This window comes from Maylandia zebra, linkage group LG7 (genome assembly GCF_041146795.1).
Source record: "Maylandia zebra isolate NMK-2024a linkage group LG7, Mzebra_GT3a, whole genome shotgun sequence".
In the NCBI taxonomy this organism is placed as follows: Eukaryota; Metazoa; Chordata; class Actinopteri; order Cichliformes; family Cichlidae; genus Maylandia; species Maylandia zebra.
Genome location: NC_135173.1, coordinates 51611365 through 51636847, shown reverse-complemented (window position 1 = coordinate 51636847; position 25483 = coordinate 51611365). Strand labels below are relative to the sequence as shown.

The 25483-nt window shown below is 41.5% G+C and overlaps 1 protein-coding gene and 1 long non-coding RNA gene across 7 annotated transcripts in view; one reads left to right on the top strand and one right to left on the bottom strand.

Annotated features, from left to right (window-relative positions):
• Positions 1–2537: 2537 nt before the first annotated feature.
• On the bottom strand, positions 2538–5065 carry LOC143419533 (uncharacterized). 2 transcript variants are annotated; one of them, XR_013099529.1, is made up of 3 exons: positions 4485–5065; positions 4323–4385; positions 2538–2768 (listed from the first exon to the last, which is right to left on the bottom strand). It is a non-coding gene; the product is annotated as an uncharacterized LOC143419533 (long non-coding RNA). The 2 variants fall into 2 exon arrangements; XR_013099528.1 differs by having other exon boundaries at positions 4489–5065.
• The window catches only part of sec16a (SEC16 homolog A, endoplasmic reticulum export factor), a 22764-nt gene continuing 2293 nt past the window's right edge, over positions 5013–25483 (top strand). The window contains exons 1-29 of one of the 5 annotated variants that reach the window (XM_076886636.1): positions 5013–5093; positions 6728–10102; positions 10183–10334; positions 10557–10639; positions 10745–10859; positions 11015–11204; positions 11418–11598; positions 11697–11839; positions 12593–12654; positions 16265–16403; positions 16512–16754; positions 16831–16928; positions 17022–17103; positions 17446–17563; positions 17655–17766; positions 17864–17969; positions 18136–18276; positions 18387–18500; positions 18691–18880; positions 18985–19313; positions 19382–19426; positions 22015–22179; positions 22268–22345; positions 22479–22535; positions 22643–22763; positions 22898–23035; positions 23158–23240; positions 23457–23528; positions 24698–24736. In XM_076886636.1, coding sequence (XP_076742751.1) covers positions 6800–10102; positions 10183–10334; positions 10557–10639; positions 10745–10859; positions 11015–11204; positions 11418–11598; positions 11697–11839; positions 12593–12654; positions 16265–16403; positions 16512–16754; positions 16831–16928; positions 17022–17103; positions 17446–17563; positions 17655–17766; positions 17864–17969; positions 18136–18276; positions 18387–18500; positions 18691–18880; positions 18985–19313; positions 19382–19426; positions 22015–22179; positions 22268–22345; positions 22479–22535; positions 22643–22763; positions 22898–23035; positions 23158–23240; positions 23457–23528; positions 24698–24736 — 6699 coding nt within the window. In that variant the 5' untranslated portion in view covers positions 5013–5093; positions 6728–6799. Of the gene's footprint in view, positions 5134–6727; positions 10103–10182; positions 10335–10556; positions 10640–10744; positions 10860–11014; positions 11205–11417; positions 11599–11696; positions 11840–12592; positions 12655–16264; positions 16404–16511; positions 16755–16830; positions 16929–17021; positions 17104–17445; positions 17564–17654; positions 17767–17863; positions 17970–18135; positions 18277–18386; positions 18501–18690; positions 18881–18984; positions 19314–19381; positions 19427–22014; positions 22180–22267; positions 22346–22478; positions 22536–22642; positions 22764–22897; positions 23036–23157; positions 23241–23456; positions 23529–24697; positions 24758–25483 lie in introns of all 5 variants that reach the window. The other 4 variants (XM_076886633.1, XM_076886634.1, XM_076886637.1 and 1 more) reach the window with 4 other exon arrangements.

Below are 25483 nucleotides of genomic sequence, written 5' to 3'. Positions count from 1 at the left end.
CGTTACACCACATTCCAAAAGTGCTTTATTGGTTTGAGATCAAGTTACAGTGAGTACAGTGAGCTCACTGTCATGTTAGAGGAACTATTTTAAGATGGTTTGATCTTTGCAACATCAGAAGATGGGTACACTGTGGTCATAAAGGTGAGACCATGCAAATAGTAGCTTGCGTGGTCCAGTTTGCTGCTGTTAGCCTGGAGTGTCACCTGGAGTGGTTTTCTGCTTCAAGGTTCAACATGTTGCATATTCAGAGATGGTATTCTGCTTACTTCCATTTTAACAAGTGGTTATTTAAGTTTTATTTGTCTTTAGCTCAAATTTCAAAGCACTCTGACCATTCTCCTTTGACCTCTGGTATCTACAAGATATTTGTGCCCATAAAACTGCTGCTCATTTAATTTATTTATTTTTTTAATCCTTTCTCTGTAAACCTAGAAATAGGTGTGCAGGAAAATCACAGAACATCAGGCATCTTCTAAAATACTCAAACCAGCCATCTGGCACCAACAACCATGTCATGTTTGGAGTCACGTAATGCTCATGCTTAATGCTCAGAATGAACTACAGCACATTATCTTGACCATGTCTACATGCTTACATAAATGCACTGAGTTTCTTTAGTGTAAATGGCTCATTAGATATTTGCATTTGCAGCTCCACAGATGTACCCAAGAAAGTGGGTTGTGAGCTTATTTCTGTACTGCAGTTTTTTAGTGAAATTTCTCATATATTTATGGAGTCAGTCTTTAAAATTGCTATAAAAGGACATAAATAAAGATACTTCTTGCTTCTTATTCACAAAGGGGTCACCAGTGCTGGTAGCTTCATATGTTTGATTTTGTAGGTTTGGTAAGGAGGGGTCGACCTAAAAGGAATCTAAATAAATAATTAATTTGCTTAATGCTGGCTCTGAACATTCCACTGGAGATATAACATGATAACACTGTGTTAAAATATAAAAAAAATCATTAGGAAAAGCCTGAAACTTGCTTCAGCTTCTAATTTACAGGCAGCAGTTCCTTGGAAATGTAATCATGAGAAATACTCCTTTAGATTTCATTATAATCTTTACTATAATAATAATAAATGTAATATAGTTTTTTTTGTTTTTAAAATTACTTTCTTTCACATGTCAACGAGTTGTTACATTATTAGGAGCCAGGGCTTAGGAGGAGCTCCACATTACTCAAGACACTTTTCCTGCATGGAAAGGACAAGCCAGGGGGATTTTTTAGGTGTAAACGAGAGGGTCTGTTCAAACCTGCCCCATGGCCTCAAAGTCTCCTGACACAGTCTAATGGGAGGGCAGGTTTCGGTTGACAAGTCTGAGCGAAAGTTGAGGAAAAGGGGGGGGTGAACAACACACAGTCGTATACTCACATGCTGGGTGTTTAAACTCTGCCAAGGAGAGTGTTTGGTTTCTGTTGTTTGTCTTTCCCAACCACAATTTTACAAGGTGGACTCCATTTGCTTTAAAAAAAAAGGGGGGGGGGGGCATTATAATGCATTCTTACAACGACAGGAGTTAATACTGTACATTTATCTGTCAGAATAAATTATCTCTAGAAGATTCAGTGATTTTTGTTCAGCTTATTTTGATATTTTAATACATGAAACATTTGTAATAATATACTTGAACAAAACAAAGTGCACACTTTTGACCTTGTTCAGCTAAAGAAATGCCTAATGCAATTCATGGAAAAGGAATCTGTCCTTCAAATTATGAGGACTCTATCCATCCACCCACCATTTCATTTTCTTAACAGATTATCCAATTTAGGTCATATGAGGCCTCAAGCCTAATCCATGTCATAAGGTCAGAGGTGGGTTACACCCCGGTCAGGTCGCCACTTCATCACAAGACTGTTTTTCTTCTGTCGTACTTTATTATTTTCTTTCTGTTCTGTGCTTTCAGATTATCTTCAGAAACGCAACAACAGTGTGCCTAAATCTGGAAAAATAACATTTTTTTTAATCATTTTGCTTTTAACTTTTTTCAGATCCTCACATGTTCGGTGGCCTCTTGTTTTTACCTATTTATTAAACGCACAATACAGACAAAAGTATTTGGGCCTTCTACACATTTTAACAGCAGGAACTTTTTTATGGCATCAGTCCCCACTTCGCAGCTATCGCAACTTCTGTTTCTCTGGAAAGGGTTTCTATATGTTCTGCACTTTCGAATTGTCTGTGGAAAGTTTTGGTCTTTCATCAAGACAAGCGCTTGTGAAACCAGACACTAATGTTGCATGCTTGCGGTCTCTGCTCTAGTTCATCCCAAAGGTGTTCAGTAGGGTTGAGGTCAGGGCTCTTTTGAAAGCCAATCAAGTTCTTCCACACCAAACTCACCCAACCATGTATTTCTGGACTTTGCTTTGTGCACCAGTTAACAACCATGCTGGAACAGGAAACAGCCTTATTCAAACTGTTTCCAAAAAGTTAGAAGCACAGAATTGTCCTAAATGTTGTGGTAAGCTGACGCATTAATAAGATTTCCCCTTCACTGGAACTAATTCAATTCAATTCAATTTTATTTATATAGCGCCAAATCACCACAAAAGTCACCTCAAGGTGCTTTATATTGTACAGTAGATACAGAGAAAAGCCCAACAATCATATGACCCCCTATGAGCAAGCACTTTGGCGACAGTGGGAAGGAAAAACTCCCTTTTAACAGGAAGAAACCTCCAGCAGAACCAGGCTCAGGGAGGGGCGGCCATCTGCTGCGACCGGTTGGGGTGGGAGAAGGAAGACAGGATAAAGACATGCTGTGGAAGAGAGACAGAGATTAATAACAGATATGATTCAATGCAGAGAGGTCTGTTAATACATAGTGAGTGAGAAAGGTGACTGGAAAGGAAAAACTCAATGCATCATGGGAATCCCCGGCAGCCTTCATCTATTGCAGCATAACTAAGGGAGGATTCAGGGTCACCTGGTCCAGCCCTAACTATATGCTTTAGCAAAAAGGAAAGTTTTAAGCCTAATCTTGAAAGTAGAGATAGTGTCTGTCTCCTGAATCCAAACTGGAAGCTGGTTTCACAGAAGAGGGGCCTGAAAACTGAAGGCTCTCCCTCCCATTCTACTTTTAAATACTCTAGGAACAACAAGTAGGCCTGCAGAGCGAGAGCGAAGTGCTCTAATAGGGTGATATGGTACTACAAGGTCATTAAGATAAGATGGGGTCCAATTATTTAAGACCTTGTATGTGAGGAGCAGGATTTTGAATTCAATTCTGGATTTAACAGGAAGCCAATGAAGGGAAGCCAAAACAGGAGAAATCTGCTCTCTCTTTTGAGTCCCTGTCAGTACTCTTGCTGCAACATTTTGGATTAACTGAAGGCTTTTCAGCGAGTTTTTTGGACATCCTGATAATAACGAATTGCAGTAGTCCAGCCTGGAAGTAATAAATGCATGAACTAGTTTTTCAGCGTCACTCTGAGACAAGATTTTTCTAACTTTAGAGATGTTGCGCAAATGGAAGAAAGCAGTCTTACATATTTGTTTAATATGTGCATTGAAGGACATGTCCTGGTCAAAAATGACTCGAAGGTTCCTCACAGCGTTACTGGAGGCCAAGGTAATGCCATCCAGAGTAAGAATCTGGTTAGATACCAAATTTCTAAGATTTTCAAGGCCGAGTACAATAATCTCAGTTTTATCTGAATTAACTAAGAGGCTGAAGGCAAAGCTCAGAAAAAACAACCATCAAGAGGTGTGGCCAATTATTTTTATCTGTATAGTGAGTGCAGTGGCAAGAGATTTTTTTTCTTGCAATCCTCTACATTTGCTTCTGATGTGGAAACTGAACTTCACATACTATGTCTGTGGAAGTTCACATTCAAAATCAACAACATTCCCAATAAGACAACAGTAAGACAGCACACAAGTGTCTTGAATCCAGTCTTTATATTTACTACTACTGATGGTTGCAGAAGAGAATATTGCTGCTATCTAAACATTCAGTCCCATACTGATGTTGTCTCAACGGTAATGTTGTACACAGACTTTTTAGTAATTCAATTATACTTCATATTTTCATACAAAAATCAGCAATAATCTATATAACTTTAAGAATGCTTGTACAATTCATATACTTTAAGACATATATGGCACTACTTGTATATATCTCATGCAATTCAGAGCTGTAGTTTGATATAATATATATGTATATTCATACCTGTACGTCATATTCTTATATCTCCCTATTTTCTCTTATTTTTGATTCACTATAGTTTCGCACTGTGGCTGGGGGATTTTTTTTAATTCTTCTATGTTCTGTATATGTTGCAGAACTGACAATAAGGTTGACTTTGACTTACTCTGACTTCCTTGACTTGATTTAACGAGACCAAATCCCACTATACTTCAGCTTTAGTTGACATCTGTAAAAAGTGGAACCGGGTATTTAAACAAACTGTCACTCTATGCCACAATATTCAAGAACAAGTGAAGATCATTTTATTTTGGTGGCTCATTCCTACCTACTTTGCCAATAAGGAGCAAGTGGATTTCAGGTTGTCTAAAGAGCTTGGAAAGAAAAGCGTCTGGACTTCTTTAAGTTGCTTGAAGACGTTTCACCTCTCATCCGAGAAGCTTTCAGGTTGATGATACGATAGTGCTCCCCAGTGGACAAATACCCGTTTTGCATGCTTTAATTGTACACTGAGTGGTACAAATAGTCTATTATGGTAGTCTATTATAATGCCTCACACAACACGAGCAGCCTGTTATAGTCTTTTATTGCACACATAGCTTAGCATGAACTTGATATATCATAGGGTATGTCATTATTAGAATCTGGAGTCCCTATTTATTCCCCTTTAAGTGCATTAAAATTGTGTTGCAGTTTCCATGTCCAAGTCAAACACGACTATTTAGTGTTTTCATTATAGCATTGCCGTCAAAATACCATATTTCAATTAATTTTGCACTTAAAAAGAATCTGATGATAAATATACGGAAAGGGTATTTAATAACCCCCACCCTCTTGCGACGCAGTCGTTGTTTGGCCCGTGACGCTGCTTGTACACGTAGCCTAGTAGGATGTGTTCATTGAAGATGGTGGCGGTGTGTCACACTCCAGCATACTTGTAAGAATTTATTCATTTCTGTACACATTTCCGACAGCGGGTAAGAGTATATCTGCAACACAATTAACAATGTTTTACTCTAGGTGTTTTAATCTGGTGTCTGTGGCAGGCAGGGAACTGTTACCTTGTGATTAGCGCAGGCTAGTTAGCCAGGAATGCTAAGTAAGCAGCAGTGCTAATGCTAGCTGACCAGGCTGTGAACCTGTTAAATTATGGTCGACGAGTGGCCAGCGACTTGTAACTTATCGCGGTGTAACCATGTCAATGTTGAGTTTGTGCCGAAATTTTACGCCTTTCGTTACTCACAGAACTGCTGGTGTAAGGACGAATTCGGGCAGACTTTAGATGTTAGTGATTTGCTGGCTCCGGCGTTTGGGACATACGGAGCACCGAACGGTTCCCGTTAGCTGTTGTACCAATCACCGGACCTTTACCCGACTGTCGCTTAATGTGTAACACTATCTCAATGTCGTGCCAGACCAAAGAGATTTAGCAGCCATCTATATTGGAACAACTGGCAAGTAGTGATAAGAAGTAGGGAGCGTATGTCTAACAACGCTAACTTTGTGACTTTTCTAAGTTGGCAGATCTGCGGTGCTAACGATACGAAGCTTAAGAGGGTGCAACGGCTCTTGGTAAATTTATATCCTAGAGCGCCGGGAAGATCCGGGATCTCCCCGGTAGAGCCCGTCTGGCCAAATGTACTTCCCTACGTTACATTAGTTCCGTGTCTTCTTTCTCTCCAAACATCTAGCATTTGAAATGCTTATTGACAGGCCGTGTTAGCTTGACTCAACTTCCTACTGAGACACGCTCAGTATCTCTGTTTGACAAATAATATACATGGCCTTGATCTTAATACTACGTAGTGGCGTGATTTAAATGACTGTCCACTATTAACTTTTGCATTTCAACTGAGAAAAGTGTACACATGTTGTACAAGGGTAGTGGCACGACTCATGTGACAGTTACCAGTTAATGCTAAGTGTAAATAATTTTAATCATAGCTTCCACCCCTGTTTGGCTGATTTCATCCTTACCTGAACTCAAGAAACAACTATAGATGCAATGGCACTGTGGTCTCTTGTCAGTAGAGCAGTTCAGTTTGACTTTCTGCTAAAAGCTGCATTTGACGCAAAAGCAGGTGCTTTTTTTTTTCTTTTTAAAGAAACTATTTAGCTACTCAACTTTGCAGCCTCCATGAGATCTGTGATGTTAATTTAAGTTTCCTGTTTTTGTTTATTTTTTTAAGGAAATTTTCATAAATTTCATATATTATATTTTCCTCACCTGGGTGATATACACTATACAAGTGTATAGACTTACATCAGTGCTTTGGTTCATAATATATTACCAGTAAGATGACCATCAAATGCTCTACAGACCATTTAATTAACAGTAGATAGTATACTAGTATACCAAGTATGCATTACAGTAAATCAAGTGTGTTGTATTGAATTGAGCACTATATGTATTTACCCACCACAGCATCTTGAGGGCTGATGTAGAACTTGCCACGTTGTACGTTTGGTTTGAATAGGACCACAGGCTAAAATGCAAACAAAGGTGTGGTAAAGTATCCCAAAGAGGCAGGGCTTTTTGTTAATCACTTCCTCTTTCTTGTCTCTATTCAGCTACGCCTGACTTCAGCCTTCAGTGAGATCTCTTAGAGTGACCTGGTCCTCGGACCTGTTAACTCTGCGGACATGCAGCCCCCTCCCCGGACTGGACGACCAGGAGCCTCTGGCCCTCCTCCTTCTGGGCCCAATATGTTCCGCAGGACCAGGCCTTACAAGCATGCTGCTGCAGCTCCTGCCACAATGCCTCCTGTTGCTCAACCCATGACAGACCCTTTTGCTTTTAGTAGAGCTCCTCCCCCTATGGCTGCAGGTGGCCTCCCAACAGTATCTAACAGCAACCCTGCACCAGTGCAAACACCATCTAATGCCATGTACCCTCAACCTGGCTCAGGGCTGCCTCCGCAACCACAGACACTGGAGGGTGCCACAGCTGCTGCTTCTGGAGTGACCCTCTTCAACCCTCACAGTACACCACCCCTTGGTCCAACTGGATACGTATCCTCACATAATGAACAGGGATATTTTAATTCAAGAGAACAGATACCATCTGCATCCACAGAGTCAGCACCTATGGCTACAGCCTCAGAACCTAGTCAGACACCTTTGAACCCTGAATTTCAAGGACAGTCTGGTTCTCTGCCAGTGCCCTTCCAGCCACTGCCACCGGTCACCACCTCCTCTTCCCAGTGGGCCCCTGATCACGGAAGTCGCCCCCCATCAGTTCAGAACTATTTCCAGCCTACTAGTGACCCTGTACCACAGCCATTTTATATGCCTCCACAAACCCAGATGTACCCCTCCCACAGCCCATCACCCCTTCACAACACCCCTACCCCTCCGACCCAACCTGCACATCTTCAGAATCAGGCTTCTCTTCCTTCTCAAAATCCACTAAAACCTCCTACTTCTCAGTGGCCAGACCCAAATGGTCCCCAACAGCATAATTCCCATTTCCAAACACAGAGTTACTTCAGTCAGAGCTCTGCTGCACCAGATCTTTGGTTTAACCCGCCCCCACAGGACTCGGGCTACCATCAAATGGGTACTGGTATGGGTCATCCTCAGCCCCTTCTTGACGCTGCTGGATCTCAGCCTGCAACCAGTACTGGGCCTGGGCCTAGTTCTAGTACTGTCCCAGCCCCACTTCCACATTACCAGGAATCCGGTACACTTTCAATGTTCTTCAAAGACAATGATGTGGAAAATGAGGAAACGCTGTCTGCAGAGAGAAATAAGGCAGTAAATGGTATTGCTGGAACTTTTCAACTTCACAACAACCAGCAGGCACACAGTAGTCATGCAGATGTTTCTTCAGATTACCAAGGAGCTTTTCTTCAAGATCACTCACAAGTACCTTACATGATCGATGGCAATCAACCATCACAGGGAAATGCTCAGAAGCCATCGGATTCACAGTTTGACCATGTAGAGAATTTGGAGTGTGTTCCAAACCAAGAAGTATTACCCAGTGAAATCCATAGTAATACTGCTGCTACTGCACCCCACAGTGCTGAGCAGTTTGAAACTGGACCCAACCTGGAGACTCCAGATTCAATTCCCAGACCAATGAGATCTGCCAGTGTGTCGTCCAACTACAGCAACATGAGCCATGGGAGTGGAACAGGCACTCGTCGACATCAGGGGGTGGTGGGCACCTTTATTCAACAGGAAAGCTCACGACTCTCTGATGATCCTAATCAGCCTGTCGCTGCAGCTGCAGCTGGAGGCTACTTTGAACAGATTGACACTTCTCCAGCTGGAGATGTGGGTGTACAGCAGAGCTCTCTGGAGCAAATGTGGCCCCCCACGCCTAGCCCTCCCAAACCAACCGGTATCTTTCAGGCCAGTGCTAACAGCTCTTTCGAACCTGTGCGCTCACATGGGGTCGGGGTGCGTCCTGCTGAGGTTGACAGGGCTAAAATGGTAGCAGAAGGGGGTGCAGATTGTACACCAGGTAATATGGAGCAGCCACCAGACAATATGGAAAATGTTTATGGCTCAGGTCACCCTTTGCCTGCAGGTGCTGGAGGTGCCGTACCTCCTTTGACACACCCAGTGGTCTATTCTCACTCTCGACCTTCATCCCGTGCTCATGGAGTTAATCAGCCCTGTGAGAGTCCTGCCACTACTCTGTGGGCTCAGAATGATCCTACGACCTTGGGCGGTAACATCCTCCTCGCCCCTGCTGCCCCAATAGTTCTTGCCCCATTACGAGAGCCAAGTGCTGATGTTATCCAACCTCCAGAGGATGGTCCACTGGACCTGCAGCCCTCCCAAAGAACCCAGCCACCTTCGCATCAGCACTCAGAGAATCTAGAGAACCCGCCAAAGGTGAGTGAGGCAGAGCCAAGTGACTCTCAAGGCAACCTGGGCTATGCATCTCTCCTTGTGTCTGGCTCGCTTCACCAACCTGTTTTCATTGCCCCGCCAGTGTCCAATTACAGTGTGATTCCCCCTAGTACCACTCCTCAAGCAGCCACTCAAAGTAGCCTTAGGGAAACTACCCCACCTGTGAGATTGATTGCACAGGGGCAGGGTCCCACTACCTCCCAACCAGCTTCAGTAACATGTAATCAAAATCCACTTTTTTCTCCTGGAATCCTGAGCTTCAGTGTTTCGGCTTCTAATCAGAGTCCACTCAATCTGACTCGAGACAACACAGCAGCTACGACATCAGAAATCACAGCATCGCCGCATCCCCAGCCTGTCCGCCCTCCTCTTTCAAGGGGTCAATCAGTGGCTGGAGAGAGTAACTCTGCTCTCCAAGTTAATCTGCAAACTTCTCTTGTGAATGATCCTTCCTCTAATCATAATCAGCCATCAAATTATGAACTGCTTGATTTTTCTATGCACCAATCACAAGCCCAGAGCCAGGCTTCTGGACACCCTTCCTCTCTTCACGAGTCTCCACAATCTAGTAATGGATTTTACCTACAGGTCACCAAAGATGCTCTAAAAGTGGAAGGGAATGCCTCTGTCCAGACTCCAACTTCTTCATCTACCACACAGGTACCACCAGCACCCTCTCAAACAGCTCCAAACACCCAGCAGCCCCCAGCAGAACCTCCTAAGGTATTAGATTCTCAGGCTGCACAGCACGGACAAAAAGATGCTCCTCCTGTTACAGCGAGTGGAGCACAACCCCCCAGTTACCAGTATCCTGCTCCAATACAGGGGCCATCTGCAGGAAATGCTCCTCCTCCTGGGCCTCAAGGTCCTCCAGGGGCTCCACAGACAACTCCTGCGGAGCCACCTCGCCCACCGTCCTCTGCAGGAAGCCATCAAGGCTATGGGCCTCCACCAGCACCGGGTCAGATGTATAGTGGCTATTATAATAATTATGGAGACTACCCAGATAGCAGAGCACCATATCCTTCTGGCCAATACCCACCTCCATCTGGGGATCCTAGAGCACAGCCATATTATCAAGTAAGTATAAGGTGTCCTTTTATTTAACCTAGCATGTGAATATTTATTTCCCAATTTCTATTGGTGCTCTTATCTCTTAGGCAGGACCATACAGGAACAGAGTAGATCCTTGGTATGGCAGATATGAGGGGCAGACCCAAAGTTATCGTGATACAAACTACCAGTACAGAGAGCCTCAGCCGGAGCGTCCTAACTCTAGAGCCAGCCAGTACTCTGACAGGCCATCATCCAGGTTAGTGAAACTCACAAGATTACTTGAATGGTGTGTACTGTCTTTTCACGTGTTTCTGATTTATAAATTGAGTTTTTAAGTATCTTAAGAGGATTTTGCAAGTTAAAGACTTCCCTGCTGTGATGTTGGTTTTGTTGGATGTAAAAAATCTGTGTTAATACATTGTACTACTTCATTCATCATTACCTTATCTTTGAATTGTTTTTTTTCTCTCCCCTTAAGGCAAGGCTATCACGAGGATTACCACAGAGCAAACCAAAGTGCCTATAGTGATTATTATGCAAATTATGCCAAGTACTTTGGAGGTATGGCTCGTAGCTCATAGTGTTGAAAGCTTTGAATATTTATTTATTTATTTTTTTCTTAATTCATGTCTTTCCCTGTCTCCGTTTCATATTTTCTGCGTAAAGGATACTATGGCCACTATGACCCCAGATATAGAGGATACTATGACCAGTCCTACTGGGCTTATGATGATAGCAGAAGGGGAGACAGCTACAGCAATCAATCTATGTATCCTACCAGGTATGCAGAGAATACTGTTTGGACATCATGGAGTTGTTATAATATTAATGTACATTTACAGTGAGTAATAAAAGGCAGTGTAAGAAGTGTTATTGTTCATGCGTGTCTCATGGAAAAAGAAAATCTAAATTCAATTTACAACATTTCACTCACAGGAAGGCTGGCTATGAGGACCAGTGGCAGTACTATCCTGGTTACGATGCTAGCTTTGATGAGGACTACCGTCGTCAGGGAGATGCTTATGGTGATGACTTTGACCGGCGCAGTGTCCACAGTGAACAGTCAGTCCACAGCTCCCACAGTCACCACAGCAGACGGAGTAGCTTCAGCTCACGATCGCAACAGGCAATTTTTTTCCCCACATATGTCTCACAAGTATTCTGTGTATGCAGTTATCTGGCTGAACCACAAATGGAGACCAGGCCAAAATTTATGAGTAATCACTGTAGAAATATTGTTAAAGCAAAAATTAATTTACAAATTCTTTTTCCATGTATTATTATTATTTTTTTAAATGTTTCATTTGCATTATAAATAATAATTCTCTCTTTGTTACAGAGCCAAGTGTACAGGAGCCAGCCTGACTTGGTGTCAGCAGCATATGATAACACATCATCCACTCTGGCTGTGGATTACTCCTATGGGCAGTACCCAGATCAGACTGATGCATCTCACAACTATAGCCAGTACTATCCCTCTGGGTATACCACCGAAAGCACCTGGATTGCCCCTGAGCAGCGTAAGTGCTGCATCACTCTTTGAAGCATTTTTTTCATTTCTAAGGGTCCTTAGCTGAGTTGAATGGTCTGATTCTCTTTGTTTTTTTTTCTCCTCTAGCCCCTCCTCGTCCTGCAACCCCAGAAAAGTTCACCATACCACACCGCTGTGCTCGTTTTGGACCTGGTGGACATCTTGTTCAGGTTCTGCCAAATCTGCCCTCAGCAGGACAGCCTGCTTTAGTTGACATCCACAACCTTGAGGTATGGCTTTAACAGACCATATTTCATTGATATATTGTTTTGTTTTTTGGTTGGCTTTTTTTGTTTGTTTATTTTGGGTCTTTTGGAAGATGTTCCTGAAACTGTATTACTCCGGTTTCAATAAACCTAGCAAAATAAGCAGCACTAAAACTAATGAGCTGTGTGTCTTTTAAGGAAAAAATTCTTCCTTTCTTTCTATTTCCCATTATTTATCTCATTAAGATTATGGCGGATTTACTATAGCAGACACAATGTTAAATGTACAACACTAAATGATCTGAAATCACTGACACTTAAAGACCACTAGATTGTATGGGTTGATTCAGACAGCTTTTCCCATAAAGTAGGAAAGAGACGAGATGTCTGCTCATAGTCCCAGTAATACTGAGCAATAACCTTTGAGCAGTATGCAGGTAAACATCCTGTGCGAAGGGCAAAAGAGAGATTGCATTAGCTAGAATGCAGTCTCAAAACCATCAGCTGTTGTCTAACAGTGATTTAACTTCTTGTTAATTTGAATTTATCTTCATTCATAAAAAATGACGAGCAGATGGAACAGTATTGATGATATCCATTATCTTCTGATAGAAGCCCTGAAGTAACTGTTAGCATTTGCCCGTAAACTTAGACTGAATGCTTCTGTGGATTTTTGTGTGTGTGTGTGGGCGTGTGTGCGTGTGTGGGCGTGTGTGTGTATGACCATAATCTGAAGGACATCTGAAGAATTATTATATCCTTTGCCTGTATTTATAGACCATGCTGCAGGATACCACTGATCAGGCAGAACTGCGAGGTTTCCCTGGACCTCTTGTCAAGTAAGGGAATTCTACCTTCTTTGTGTTAAGATGTATGTAACCTACTGCACAAGTGTCCTGTGGAGGGGGTGGCTACACGCAGGTGGAAAAGGGGGGAGTAGAAGTCTGGAGGGTTGGCTTTTCGGTGGTTGTGCAAAGGAAGGCGACCATTAAAGTTGGACTTCTAATGTCAATTTTTTGATTATTGGACTAACATTGAAAGCTGAATGCTCTGAGAGATACGAAGAGCTTTTCGCAAACAGCTGCAATCCATTGTTGACAAATATGAAATTGGGGCCGAAGTCTATTATAAAAGGAGAGATTGTCATGAGTGGAAAGGTCCAGGTGTGGTCATTGGCCAAGGTGTAGTAATATTTGCCAGGTGTGGAGGAACCTATGTCAGAGTACACCAGTCTAGGCTCAGAAAAGTGGATGAACCACAAGTGAAAATGGAAGAAACTGAAGAGGAAAAACAGATGAAAATCTTTTAAAGACCCCAGCAGTGGTACTTGGTGAGGAACACGATTTTTGAAAGCAAACGTGAGGAGATGGTATCAACAAAAAATGAACTGCTTGGTACTACAGAAAACAGTCCTTCTGTGATCCAGTACAAGCTAGAGAAAGAGGTCCTACACTGTCCCACTCAACCACAGATATAGAAGGACTAAAACTTAAAGTTGGACAAATAATTAAATACACAGACAAAGAAACGGGTCAAACATATGCTGGAAAAATAATCAGTCGAGCAGGAAAAGCCACTGGGAAACACAAAGTGGTACAACATGGAGTACAGTGAGCCCAAGGAAATTGCTGGATCCATGGGTTCCATTAATGTGCAGCAAATAAACAACCTCCAAGTGACACCGTCTGAAGATGCCAAGTCATGCACAGACAGAGATGAAAGATTAGTGGTGAAGGAAGACATCTTCTCACAAGCCAAACAAACTGAACTTGACAACTGGAAAAGAAACGATGTGTTTAAAGAGGAGAAAGACAAGGGTCAGAAATGTATATCAACAAGGTGGGTGTGCACACTCAAGGAAACACCAGTGGGCATTGTACCCAAAGCTAGACTGGTTGAGTACGTTAAAAAAATTTAATCGCCTTAATCATGATGGCGGTGTTAACACATTTAAGCTGCGTAAACTGGCTCAGTTACCACCGGTAGAAGCACAGAGCAAAGGAACTACATGAAATTGAATAAATGTGTTTATGGCCTGGCAGATGCTTCATTATGCAGGTAAAACTGGGTGAAAGAAACCATGCAGAAGCTGGGGGGCACAGTGTCAAAAGTAGATTCAGCTGTCTTCTACTGGCTAGATGATCTCTATAAGGTGACAGGGGTACTTGCATGTCATGTAGATGATTTTATGTGGGGTGGTTCAGACATGTTCTCCACAGTAGTCATCCCCAAACTGAAAGCTGCTTTTCAAGTTGGACGAGAAGAACATAACAGCTTCAGCTACGTCGGGATAGAGCTTCATTCTCTTCAGTACAAGAAGATATGTACATTTAAAAAAAAAAAAAAAAAAAAAAAAAACCTACAGCCTATTCCTATTAATCCCACAAGGGCACCACAGCCATGATTGGACAGTTACTGTGGGCAGCAAGACAGAGCAGACCCCAAGCACAAAACATGCTACTATTCAGACAATGCACTGCACAAACAAACTGATCAGAAAACTTCAGAGGTGGTTACACTGAGTTTTCAGTACTTGGGAGAAAGAAAATCCCTCAAATTAGTGGTGTTTAGTGTTTTCTCGATCGGAGCCCATAACACACTCATTTTCACTCCTCATACGAGAGCGTCAGCACCACGCTCTCCAAAATGAGAGACTGGGTAGCCCCAGTGTCATGCAAAATTGCAATCGGCACATTATCTTCCTCTTTCCCACTCAGTGAGACGAGCCCTTTTGAAATGAAAGGTCAGTAACTGCTGTCAAGGCAGTCATTTCCTGGTTCATCACTGATGGGATTAGGAGCGGACACCGACCGAACGAAACCAACACTTTTTGTCTTTTTCGAGGTTTGAGCTTGCTCTTTGCGGCGAAGCAACGGACAATTAGCAATGAGATGTCCAGTGTCACGGCAATAAAAGTATTCACGACGAGTCATGGGAACTAGATCAGGGCGCGTTTGACACTTAGGAGAAACCTTTTCATGGTGCACAGCTGAAAACGAAAACTCATCTGTGAGAACAGCAGCTTTAGAAACCACCTTTTGCTCATTGAGATACACAACAACATTCTCAGGGAGACACATTTTGAATTCTTCCAATAGGACGAATTCTCTTAGCTAATAAAATCCTTCACTTTACTCGCAGCTAACCACTGGGCCACTTTAAAGTGGTTGTGATGCAAAGGCGTTAAAGTAAGAATCAACCTCACTTTCTCTGAAAGGTGACCCTAAGGCAACTTGTTTACTTGCATTGAACTGGTCAGAGGAGAATGTCTCGGAAGTTTTGCTCACGGGGTAGACATAGCATTGTGTTCCTGGGAAGGATCCAGCTCCATAGCCCTTACGCGGGGATGCATAAGCTCAGCTTCTTTGGCTTTAGTCTCAAGCTCGACCTCTTTCAGGCAAAGGGCGAGCTTGATATCCTCTGTAACCATTCCTGCCTGTAACTGACCGGCTGGTTCAATGTTTGGGACCTAAATGGCAGCAGGAGCCTCCGCCCCAGTGTCATCCATCCACTGACAGCTTGTGGGATGGTTGCTGCAGCTTCTGCTCCCACATCCACCACCAAATTCTCAGAAGCATCAACCAGTCGAGGTTTCACCTTTGCAGTTATCCCCTTTTCTACCAGCTGCTCTGCCATACACTGCTTAATTTCTGCTTTTTGTGCATTTAAGGGGACACTAACATTAAACAAATTAGCCACCAACAACAAATCTGCCTTCGTGCATCATTGCAACTTATCCATGGTGGGCCGTTGTGCAAAACCATCCACATCAAAAGTCATTGTGGCTAGTATACCCCCTACCCTACCAGAAAACTGCCAACCAAAAGCTGTAGACAAAAAGGAAGTGACGCCACCCTTGTCCCCAAAACCATACCCAGAAGCCAAATTTCAAGTGAAAGGTTGTTTTGTCCAAACTGAAAGCTTAACTCTGGGGTGAACAAACGCCAAAATAACAAACATTCAAAAAGGGAGGTGCTACCTAAAACCTAGGTGAAACACAAACCAAACAAACGACAGGTGCTACCCCTAACTGAATAAACAGGAGAAAACGGTGCCCCTATTTACATGTGATCCATAATCTATTTATTTACAAAGCTCAATAATCAGGAAAGCACAAAAATCACAGAGGGTTTTGGAGGCCATGGTCGGGTCTGCTGCTGCTGCTGTCAGTTGCTGCCCCGGGAGAACTGCTGGTGAGGGATTTTCAAAGCAGCCACATGATCAAGAAGCCAATCAGCAGCAGCCAGCTTTCCAATTAGGAAGAACCTGAAGAGCCTCTTAAAGACACAGACAGAAAAAACCTAAAACGGCCACCAGGATTCAGCTTATGGCCAGGGCCGTAACGGCAATGAAATAAATCTAATTCCTAGCCAGAGCCTAAAACTCCCTATTTATATTGAATGCATCATTGACTGCTTTTCTGTTTTAATATTGCATCTTGTCCATCAGGGAAGAGACTCACAAGGTGGACGTGATTAAATTCTCCCAGAACAAAGCATTGGAGTGTTCCCGTGATAACAACCTCTTAGACAGAGACTCTGCCCGCCTCCTCTGGGACTTCATCATGCTGCTATGTAGACAGAATGGGGTAAGACTGTGCAGGCACCACTAAACTTACCATACATTGAAATTAAGGCAAGACTGTGGCTTTTCACATTTGCGTGAGACAACGTTTTAACTCGTACTGTTTCCTCAGACTGTTGTGGGCACAGATATTGCTGACCTCTTGCTGAAGGAGCATCGCTCTGTCTGGCTTCCCGGCAAGAGTCCTAATGAAGCCAACTTGATTGATTTTAATAACGAGCCACTGGCGAGAGCCGAGGAAGAGCCTGGAGCCGGACCACTGTCTCTACTGTCGGACACTTTCATGACTGTCCCAGAAAATTTTGGCAAAGAAACAGAACGCTTCAGGGAGCTGCTGCTGTTTGGCCGAAAGAAGGTAAAATTGTACATAAGAAATGCAGTATGAGGTATTAACTTGCAAGGTTTTAAATACCTGAACGTTGTTGAATTAGGATGCACTAGAAGCAGCCATGAAGGGAGGTCTCTGGGGCCATGCCCTGCTATTGGCCAGTAAGATGGACAACAGGACTCATGCCCGAGTCATGACGAGGTAAAGAAATCAGATGTGAGAATAATTAACTTTGGTCCTATTTGTTCTATGATTGTTATTATATTATTTTGTGTGTGTGTCTTTGTTGTGTAGGTTTGCTAACAGTTTGCCCATAAATGACCCTCTTCAGACAGTATACCAGCTGATGTCGGGGAGGATGCCTGCGTCAGCCACCGTAAGTGTTGTTTTACCCTCCTCCAAACACACTGGAAGTGTTTCAGTCACTTGTGGACAGGCTCCGATTGCCTAGATGACCCTCTAATATATTTACTAGCAGGCCATATATCATTCAATGGTATTCTTCACTCTCATTGGTAGTCTCTTCAGTCACTTGCCTGAAAGCTTATTGCAGGTCCTACCCACTTCACCTGTAGTCACTTGAAGGTGCCAAATATCATTCACTTTCTCTGGTGGCAATAAATCGCTTCCAGTATGTACTGTAGCTTTAGACACTTGTTTTAAAAAAAAAAGGCGTGTTTATTTTGCCCTGGCTAACATATGTCTTGTTCCCACACAGTGCTGCGGGGAGGAGAAGTGGGGAGACTGGCGTCCTCATTTGGCCATGGTGCTGTCAAACCTCACACACACCCTGGATTTGGATACTCGCACAATTACCACCATGGGCGACACACTTGGTAGGGTTTTGTCAAGAATTCAGTAATCAAGAGCGCTGGCAACAAACATGCACCCTTAAACTCTGTCTGCACTCATTTTGTCTCACGCCAGCTTCGAAGGGCCTGGTTGATGCAGCACACTTCTGTTATTTGATGGCTCAAGTTGGTCTTGGCGTTTTCACAAAGAAGAGCACAAAGATGGTCCTGATTGGCTCCAACCACAGGTTAATGCAATAACCACACCCACGTAGCTCCAAGATGTTAAATTTAAGTCCTCACATTTTATAGTAAACATGTGTAACCTCATCTTTGTTTTTTCAGTTTGCCCTTTTCTCAATTTGCGACTAATGAAGCAATCCAAAGGACTGAAGCCTATGAGTATGCTCAGTCTCTAGGCTCCCAACCTTGTTCGCTGCCAAATTTCCAAGTGAGGTTTTTATTTTTATTTTTTTTTTTTTAAACCAGTTGACAAACCAATAAATAATATGTATAAACCAAGAACTTTATACACGACTGCATTATTTACAGTGATGTTTATCATGTTATATTACTAAGAAGTATCACTCTCTTCTGTTCTTCTTGTTTCTCATTAGGTGTTTAAATTGATCTATGCATGCCGCTTGGCTGAGGCAGGCTTGAGCGCTCAGGCCTTCCATTATTGCGAAGTTATCTCGAAGACCGTCCTCGTGCAGCCTTCTTACTACTCCCCCGTTTTCATCAGTCAGATCATACAGGTATACACTTATTCTCCTCTTTAGCTGTGATTTTTGCCTAAATATAGTCACTTAAATACTTTGCAGCGTTGCATTCAGACAAAGGTTACTGTTACACTGTTTGCCAACAGATGTCTGAAAAGCTGCGGTTCTTCGATCCACAACTGAAGGAGAAACCAGAGCAGGAGTTGTTCGTTGAGCCGGAATGGCTGATTCGCCTGAGACAGCTGGATGGACAGATGAAAGTGAGGAGAAGGAAAAACATTGTACTCTAGTTCTGTTGTGACATAAGCAGTTGTCATATAGGGAGGTTGTGTAAACTTTTCTTCTGAATAGAAAAAAAAAAAAATAAATTAGGCTGTGTATAATAATTATGTGAACATTTTTAATAGTTTGTGTCGATCAAACAAATGTTTGATGCTTTGTGTTTCTTAGACGGGTCTGATTACGTACAATGCAGACAGAACAACTCCGATACAGTTTGAGTGCAGCAGCCCTAGCTCTGACTTGGACCATCCGAGCCCACCAAACAGCATGTCGCTAGATAACCCAGCCCCTGATAACCCACTCATGAGCTCATTACTGCCTGGGTCTCCACCACAGGGAGTCCAGTTGATGCCTCCAGGTTTGTTTGTTTTTAGGGGGCCTTTGGTGCATTTTTTTTTATTTATCTGAAATGTCAGGTACATTTAAAATACATCAAATCTCATCTGTTGTATTCTCTTTTAGCTTCCACTTTCATTCTCCAAGATGGAATGGCTCCTCCTCAGTTCTCGCCTTCCAGTGATGTGCCCCAGTACTATCCGGTCCCCACTAGCGGACCACAAGCCCAGATTCCCTTCCCAAACTACCCCCCACAGGGTCCTGGCTTTGCTTCTCCCACTTTCCAACCTCAGCACATGCCTCCGCACATGCCCCCTTCTCCTGGGCACATGCCACCTGTAGAACAGCCACCGCGGTCCCCAGTAGAGATGCCGAACATCCAGTCAATGCCATCCTCACCACGTAGGACCTCACTGACTCCTCAGAAGGACTTCTATGATCAGATGGCTAAGATGGTCGGTATCTGCTAATTTTTATTTATTTATTTTTTGTAAAGAGCCTTATACAATGTTTACTTCTGCAGGGTCACGGGAGACCTCGGACTACTTCACAATCGTCATTGCATTTGGTATGTTTGTATTTCAACTAGAGATGGACCGATCCGATATTACGTATCGGTATCGGTCCGATACTGACCTAAATTACTGGATCGGATATCGGAGAAAAATAAAAAATGTAATCCGATCCATTAAATATCACGAAAGCACCTCACAAAACTTGCAACACGCCGTAACTCACCTCAGAACGTTAGCACGTCGGAGCAGTATGCATCACGTGATAGAGCGGCTGTGGCATGCGGGACCTGTCGGTGGTCTGGATAGCATGTGGAGCTTCGCTAGCAACCCGGCATTTCATCTCCGACAAAGTTATCCCCGAGAGAAGTAAAGCAAGTGTGTAAGTCCATCTCTGAATGTTTGTAAAGCATTCCTGCGTTAAGCTTAACAAGCGACTGCCTCTTCTTGCTGCTACTTCAATCATGAAACTGCTTAACGATCAGCTGATCAGCTTTTCTGTCGCGAGTCCATCTCTCTGGTTTGTTTTTGGCCCACTTTGCACCAGAAAGAGGAAACCAGCGGCTGAACAACAGCAGCACGTTTAAGCTTGATCAGCTGTTGTTAGAATGTATTTAATATTACTTTCTACTCGAGGATCTTTTTCTACGTAGCTGACGGCTGTAACTGTGCAGGGGTGGATCTAGCAAAGTTTAGCCAGGGGGGCCGATAGGGCATGAACAGGGAAAAGGGGGCACAAAGACATACTTTTCTTTCTTATTCTCATTTAAAATGTCTAGCTTTTAATAAATAATTATCCAAATCTTACACCCAAAGTTTTAATTTGATGTAAAATGAATAGAAGTCAATTACTGTATATAGTGACTATTAAGTCTAATATCTATATATATCTATATATATCTATATATATCTATAGATATATATAGATATATATAGAGATATAGATATATATAGAGATATAGATATATATATAGAGATATAGATATATATATAGAGATATAGATATATATATATATAGAGATATAGATAGAGATATAGATATATCTATATATAGATATATATATATATATATATCTATATATAGATATATAGATATATCTATATATATATCTATATATCTCCTAGTAAGCTATAGTACTTTTTCCTTTGGGAAGGTACCATCTGTGCAGTCTGCAATTTTGTTGAAGAAAGATGTTGAATCTATTTAATATTTCTTGAAAAATTGATTTCTGTGCATTTCCCCCCCTTAATTTGATGCAGTGTGGGGGGGGGCCCACACTGCATCAAATTAAGGTTGATTACGTCGATTAAGCATCATGAGGTGGAGCGTGAGGGGTGGTTCCCTTTTTTTTTTTTTTTTTTTTTTTTTTTTTTTTTTTTTTTTTTTTTTTTTTTTTGTTGTTGCTGGGAGTTGGAACCCTATTAGTTAGGTTGCTTAATATTTACGCTAAGTACTCTTTAAAATACCAGAATAGGGAGGATGGTGTAGGTTTAAGTTTATTAGATTGATCAGTATTGCTGAACTATGAAATTTTTTTTTTTTTTTTTTTTTTTTTTGCATACAGGTATAACAGAATAGCTTTAGTGTAGTTGTTGTTTTAAACTTGAGTATGAACTTATACAAAATGCAGCAAGATATTTAAAAAAAAAACAGTTTTGTTGATTAAAAAACACTGTATCGGATTCATATCGGTATCGGCAGATATCCAAATTTATGATATCGGTATCTGTATCGGACATAAAAAAAAAGTGGTATCGTGCCATCTCTAATTTCAACTGCTAGCATGTGTAATTCTACTTAATTTGTCCAGTTCTAGTTTATATTAGTCATTATCAGAACTGAAAATGAGCAATAAAAGACTGGCTGTCTATGCATATCCGCTCAGAAACAAGGCAACGCTGCTAATTGTATACAAGACATTATTTTTAGGTTGGCTTTAGATTTTTTTGTAAAATGTCCCCAAATCACTACAGTTTGCTTAAAAAGTAGGCCTGATTAGTTTTTAAAAACTAAGATGAAGATCAAGAGATTATAGCAAAGTTAAAACCTGCTGTCTGCATTTCCCAGAATGCAGCTTTTGCTGCTAGGTTTACTTTGTTGCTTCTAATATTCTCATTTAACAAAAAAAATCTGATTTAGCCCATTATCTGCAGTGGAATAAATGTTTTCACCAAGACATCCTGGAAGAACTTAAATCTAGGCCTAGTAGTTTTATTCTGACATACCCCATCTATTTAACAATAGATTTTTAGAACAGTATAGAATAGCCCTTTGTTGTCTTTGTACAGGTATAAAAAAATTGTGGGTGCTTCACACAAACTGTGCAGGAATACAATAGAAATATTAAGACAGAACAAATAAATAACAAACAGGAGGAATATATACGACATAAGAGAGGGGCACACATTCAAAACACATTTAGATTTTCTTGTTGGGAAATTAGAAATTAATCAATGTTTTGATGTTTTACTTGTATGTGTTTTCCTAAAACAGAAAAAGATATCAGGAATCAAGTCAGTATTTATAAAACACCATCCCTGTGTAATAAGTTAAAAAAAATTATATGATGATTAAAAGAGGTTGTATCTGGAGGTCTATGCATTTCATTTATATCTGTGTTTTCTGGTATTTTCCGTCATCCAGTCATCAGGACGCCGCTCCCGTACCACCTCGGAGTCTTCTACTCACTCTGGTGGAAGAGAGCGGAGCAACTCAACTGTGGTGCAAGCCTCTCCACCTCCACCCTCAATCCCCGAGCAGCCCATTAAAGAAGAGGCCAAGAAAGTCAAGAAGGACTCTCCAAAAAAGGTTCAGTTTTACATACTGGCTCTCAGGTTTTCAGTGTGCACTGTGGTCACTGTGCTAAGTAGAATACTTATTATCTTTACACACACAGAAAGGGGTTGGCTGGCTGGGTTGGATCATTGGGAAAGGAAAGAATGAAGCTCACTTGCCAGATGACAAAAATAAGTCTGTAAGTTATAGCTTTTACACGTTCACCTTTTTTTTTTTTTTTTTTTTTTTTCTTGTTTACATTACCTGTTCTACAAATTTCATACACTTGTTTGTACATGCGGCCAATATGAGAGTGCTGTGATCTTTGTCAGATTGTGTGGGATGAAAAGAAGCAGAGATGGGTCGACTTGAACGAGCCTGAGGAGGAGGTCTGTAAAATTGAAAATGTGTTCTCCAGGCTGGACCTGTAGTGTGCAGAAAGCCTGAAATTCTTACAAATTGAACACTTCTAATAGTTTTTCTTCTAAACTTTTAGAGCAAGCCACCTCCGCCACCACCCTCTGTCTTCCCCAAGATGCCTCAAGTTCCTGGTCCTGGAGGGCCTGCTGCACCACCGAGTAGTATTCCTCCTGTCAACATGTTTTCCAGGAAGGCAGGTGAGATGAGGATTACTCAGAGTGGCTTTTGGCTAAACAAACCTCATCCTTCGCCTTGCATAATGCATCTAAAAGTAGAAGCATGTCTTCTCTTATAGGGCGCTTTTAACTCAGATGTGTTTGTTCCCTCTCAGGCACAAAGAGTAGATACGTGGATGTTTTGAACCCCAGCAGAGCTGCTAAACCTGGCGGTCCAGCTCCTGCTCCAGCGGACATCTTTGCTCCTTTGGCACCAATGCCTATTCCTACTAACCTGTTTGTGCCTAGCTCAGGTGTGTGTCATGTGCAAGATGGCATAATAACTTGTATTCACCAGCAGCATTTGGTGGCTGTAGAGGATTTTCTGCTTTTAAAGATTGAAGTAATTCTATGTTTATTTGTATCCCTGGATTAGCTCCCGATGATCAACAACCTCTGGAAGGCAGTGAAGGAGGCAATCAGGAGCAGAACTCACCAAACACCAGTGCTGGTCCACAGGTATCTCTACTCTTTACTAGTAATCCTCATCATTCTTTATAATCATGAACTTTACTCCTGTTCTTCATTTTTAAAAGATAAGTGAAAAAATGCATTAAAAAGACAAAACATAAGCAGCATACTGAGAAAGAATGTAAGGCAGTCATCAATAAGTACAAAGCAACAGCTCTACTTATCCAAACTTCTTCTGTTGCGCTTTTTAAAAAATCTGTCTAGATGTTCACCCCAATGTTGTTACCACCTGCCCCAGAAGGTCCTACAGTGCCTGATGGCTCCCATTCTGGAGAGGTAAGCCTAAGCCTCCTGTCATAATGCAACTGAAGCATGATGCTCTACTGCCAGTGGCAGTTTTGTTGAAGAAAGATGTTGAATCTATTTAATATTTCTTGAAAAATTATTTCTGTGCATTCCCCCCCCCCCCCCCCCCCCCCCCCCCCCCACTGCATCAAATTAAGGTTGATTACGTCGATTAAGCATCATGAGGTGGAGCGTGAGGGGTGGTTCCCTATTTTTTTTTTTTTTTTTTTTTTTTTTTTTTTTTTTGGTTGTTGCTGGGAGTTGGAACCCTATTAGTTAGGTTGCTTAATATTTACGCTAAGTACTCTTTAAAATACCAGAATAGGGAGGATGGTGTAGGTTTAAGTTTATTAGATTGATCAGTATTGCTGAACTATGAAATTTTTTTTTTTTTTTTGCATACAGGTATAACAGAATAGCTTTAGTGTAGTTGTTGTTTTAAACTTGAGTATGAACTTATACAAAATGCAGCAAGATATTTAAAAAAAAAACAGTTTTGTTGATTAAAAAACACTGTATCGGATTCATATCGGTATCGGCAGATATCCAAATTTATGATATCGGTATCTGTATCGGACATAAAAAAAAAAGTGGTATCGTGCCATCTCTAATTTCAACTGCTAGCATGTGTAATTCTACTTAATTTGTCCAGTTCTAGTTTATATTAGTCATTATCAGAACTGAAAATGAGCAATAAAAGACTGGCTGTCTATGCATATCCGCTCAGAAACAAGGCAACGCTGCTAATTGTATACAAGACATTATTTTTAGGTTGGCTTTAGATTTTTTTGTAAAATGTCCCCAAATCACTACAGTTTGCTTAAAAAGTAGGCCTGATTAGTTTTTAAAAACTAAGATGAAGATCAAGAGATTACTTTAGTGCACACTTTGCTCTTTGTAATATTAATGTAGGAGCGAAAGAACATGATATTATATGCATGTAGAATTAAAATCTTTCCTCATATTCATGTGAAACGCCTTGATAAATAATACTCTGTTCCATGTGCTGGTCTAATATAATTCTTTCCATGTCTGTTTTTCTATGAACCATGGTTTTATGCTGATTTATTCATTTTCATTCTGAAAACTAATCCAGTGCATGCCAGGTTATTAAAATGGGTTTGTTTGTTTTTTTTTAATTTTCCTCCTGCTGTCTGTAGCTGTCACGTTCTAGTTCAATGAGTTCTTTATCACGCGAAGTGAGTCAGCATTTAAACCAGGTACCTCTAGCTGGGCTTTAAGTTAACTCACCCCTGCCTGCCACCCTTGTAGCTCACTCCACATCACTAGTAGCATGCTTCACTGCACCCACCCAAAGCTTCTTTGCCTATTAAACCCTGCCTGTTGTCTTCACCATTACTAACTCAACATAACACAAATGGACAATAAAATCGGAGTATAGTTATATAATTGTCGCCAAAAAAAAGTGTTCACACTTCTGTGGAGTAGAAAAGATGAGAATTCTATTAACTTTGGTTATATATTGTTTTTATTGAATGGATTGACTGCAGCACTCCCAGTCCCATACCTCTAGTTCTCAAAAGATTGTCATCTCTGTCTAACCTAGTCCTGTTAGCAAGTTAAAAGTATTGAGATTTAGAATGAATTGCCTTGACATCAATTGGAGTGCCATAAAATTACACATAAATACAGATTCATGCTATCATGTTGTCTGATGTTTTCAGGCATCATTTAATTTATTTGGTTTAAGATTTAGTGCGTGTAAAATTATGTCATCTGATCTAAAAAGGGAAGTCAATATGAAAGTGTCCTAAATCTGCATTCTTTCCAGTGGCCAGCAGGGGGTTAGTCTCTGGTTGCAAGAAAAAAATCTGATTATAAAGAAATAGAGGGGGGGAAAAAATCCTACTTCCCATGTGATTTATGAGCACAGTAGAGTTTTTCATATTGACTTTACAGTTTTACGCAATAGTTTTAATTCTTCT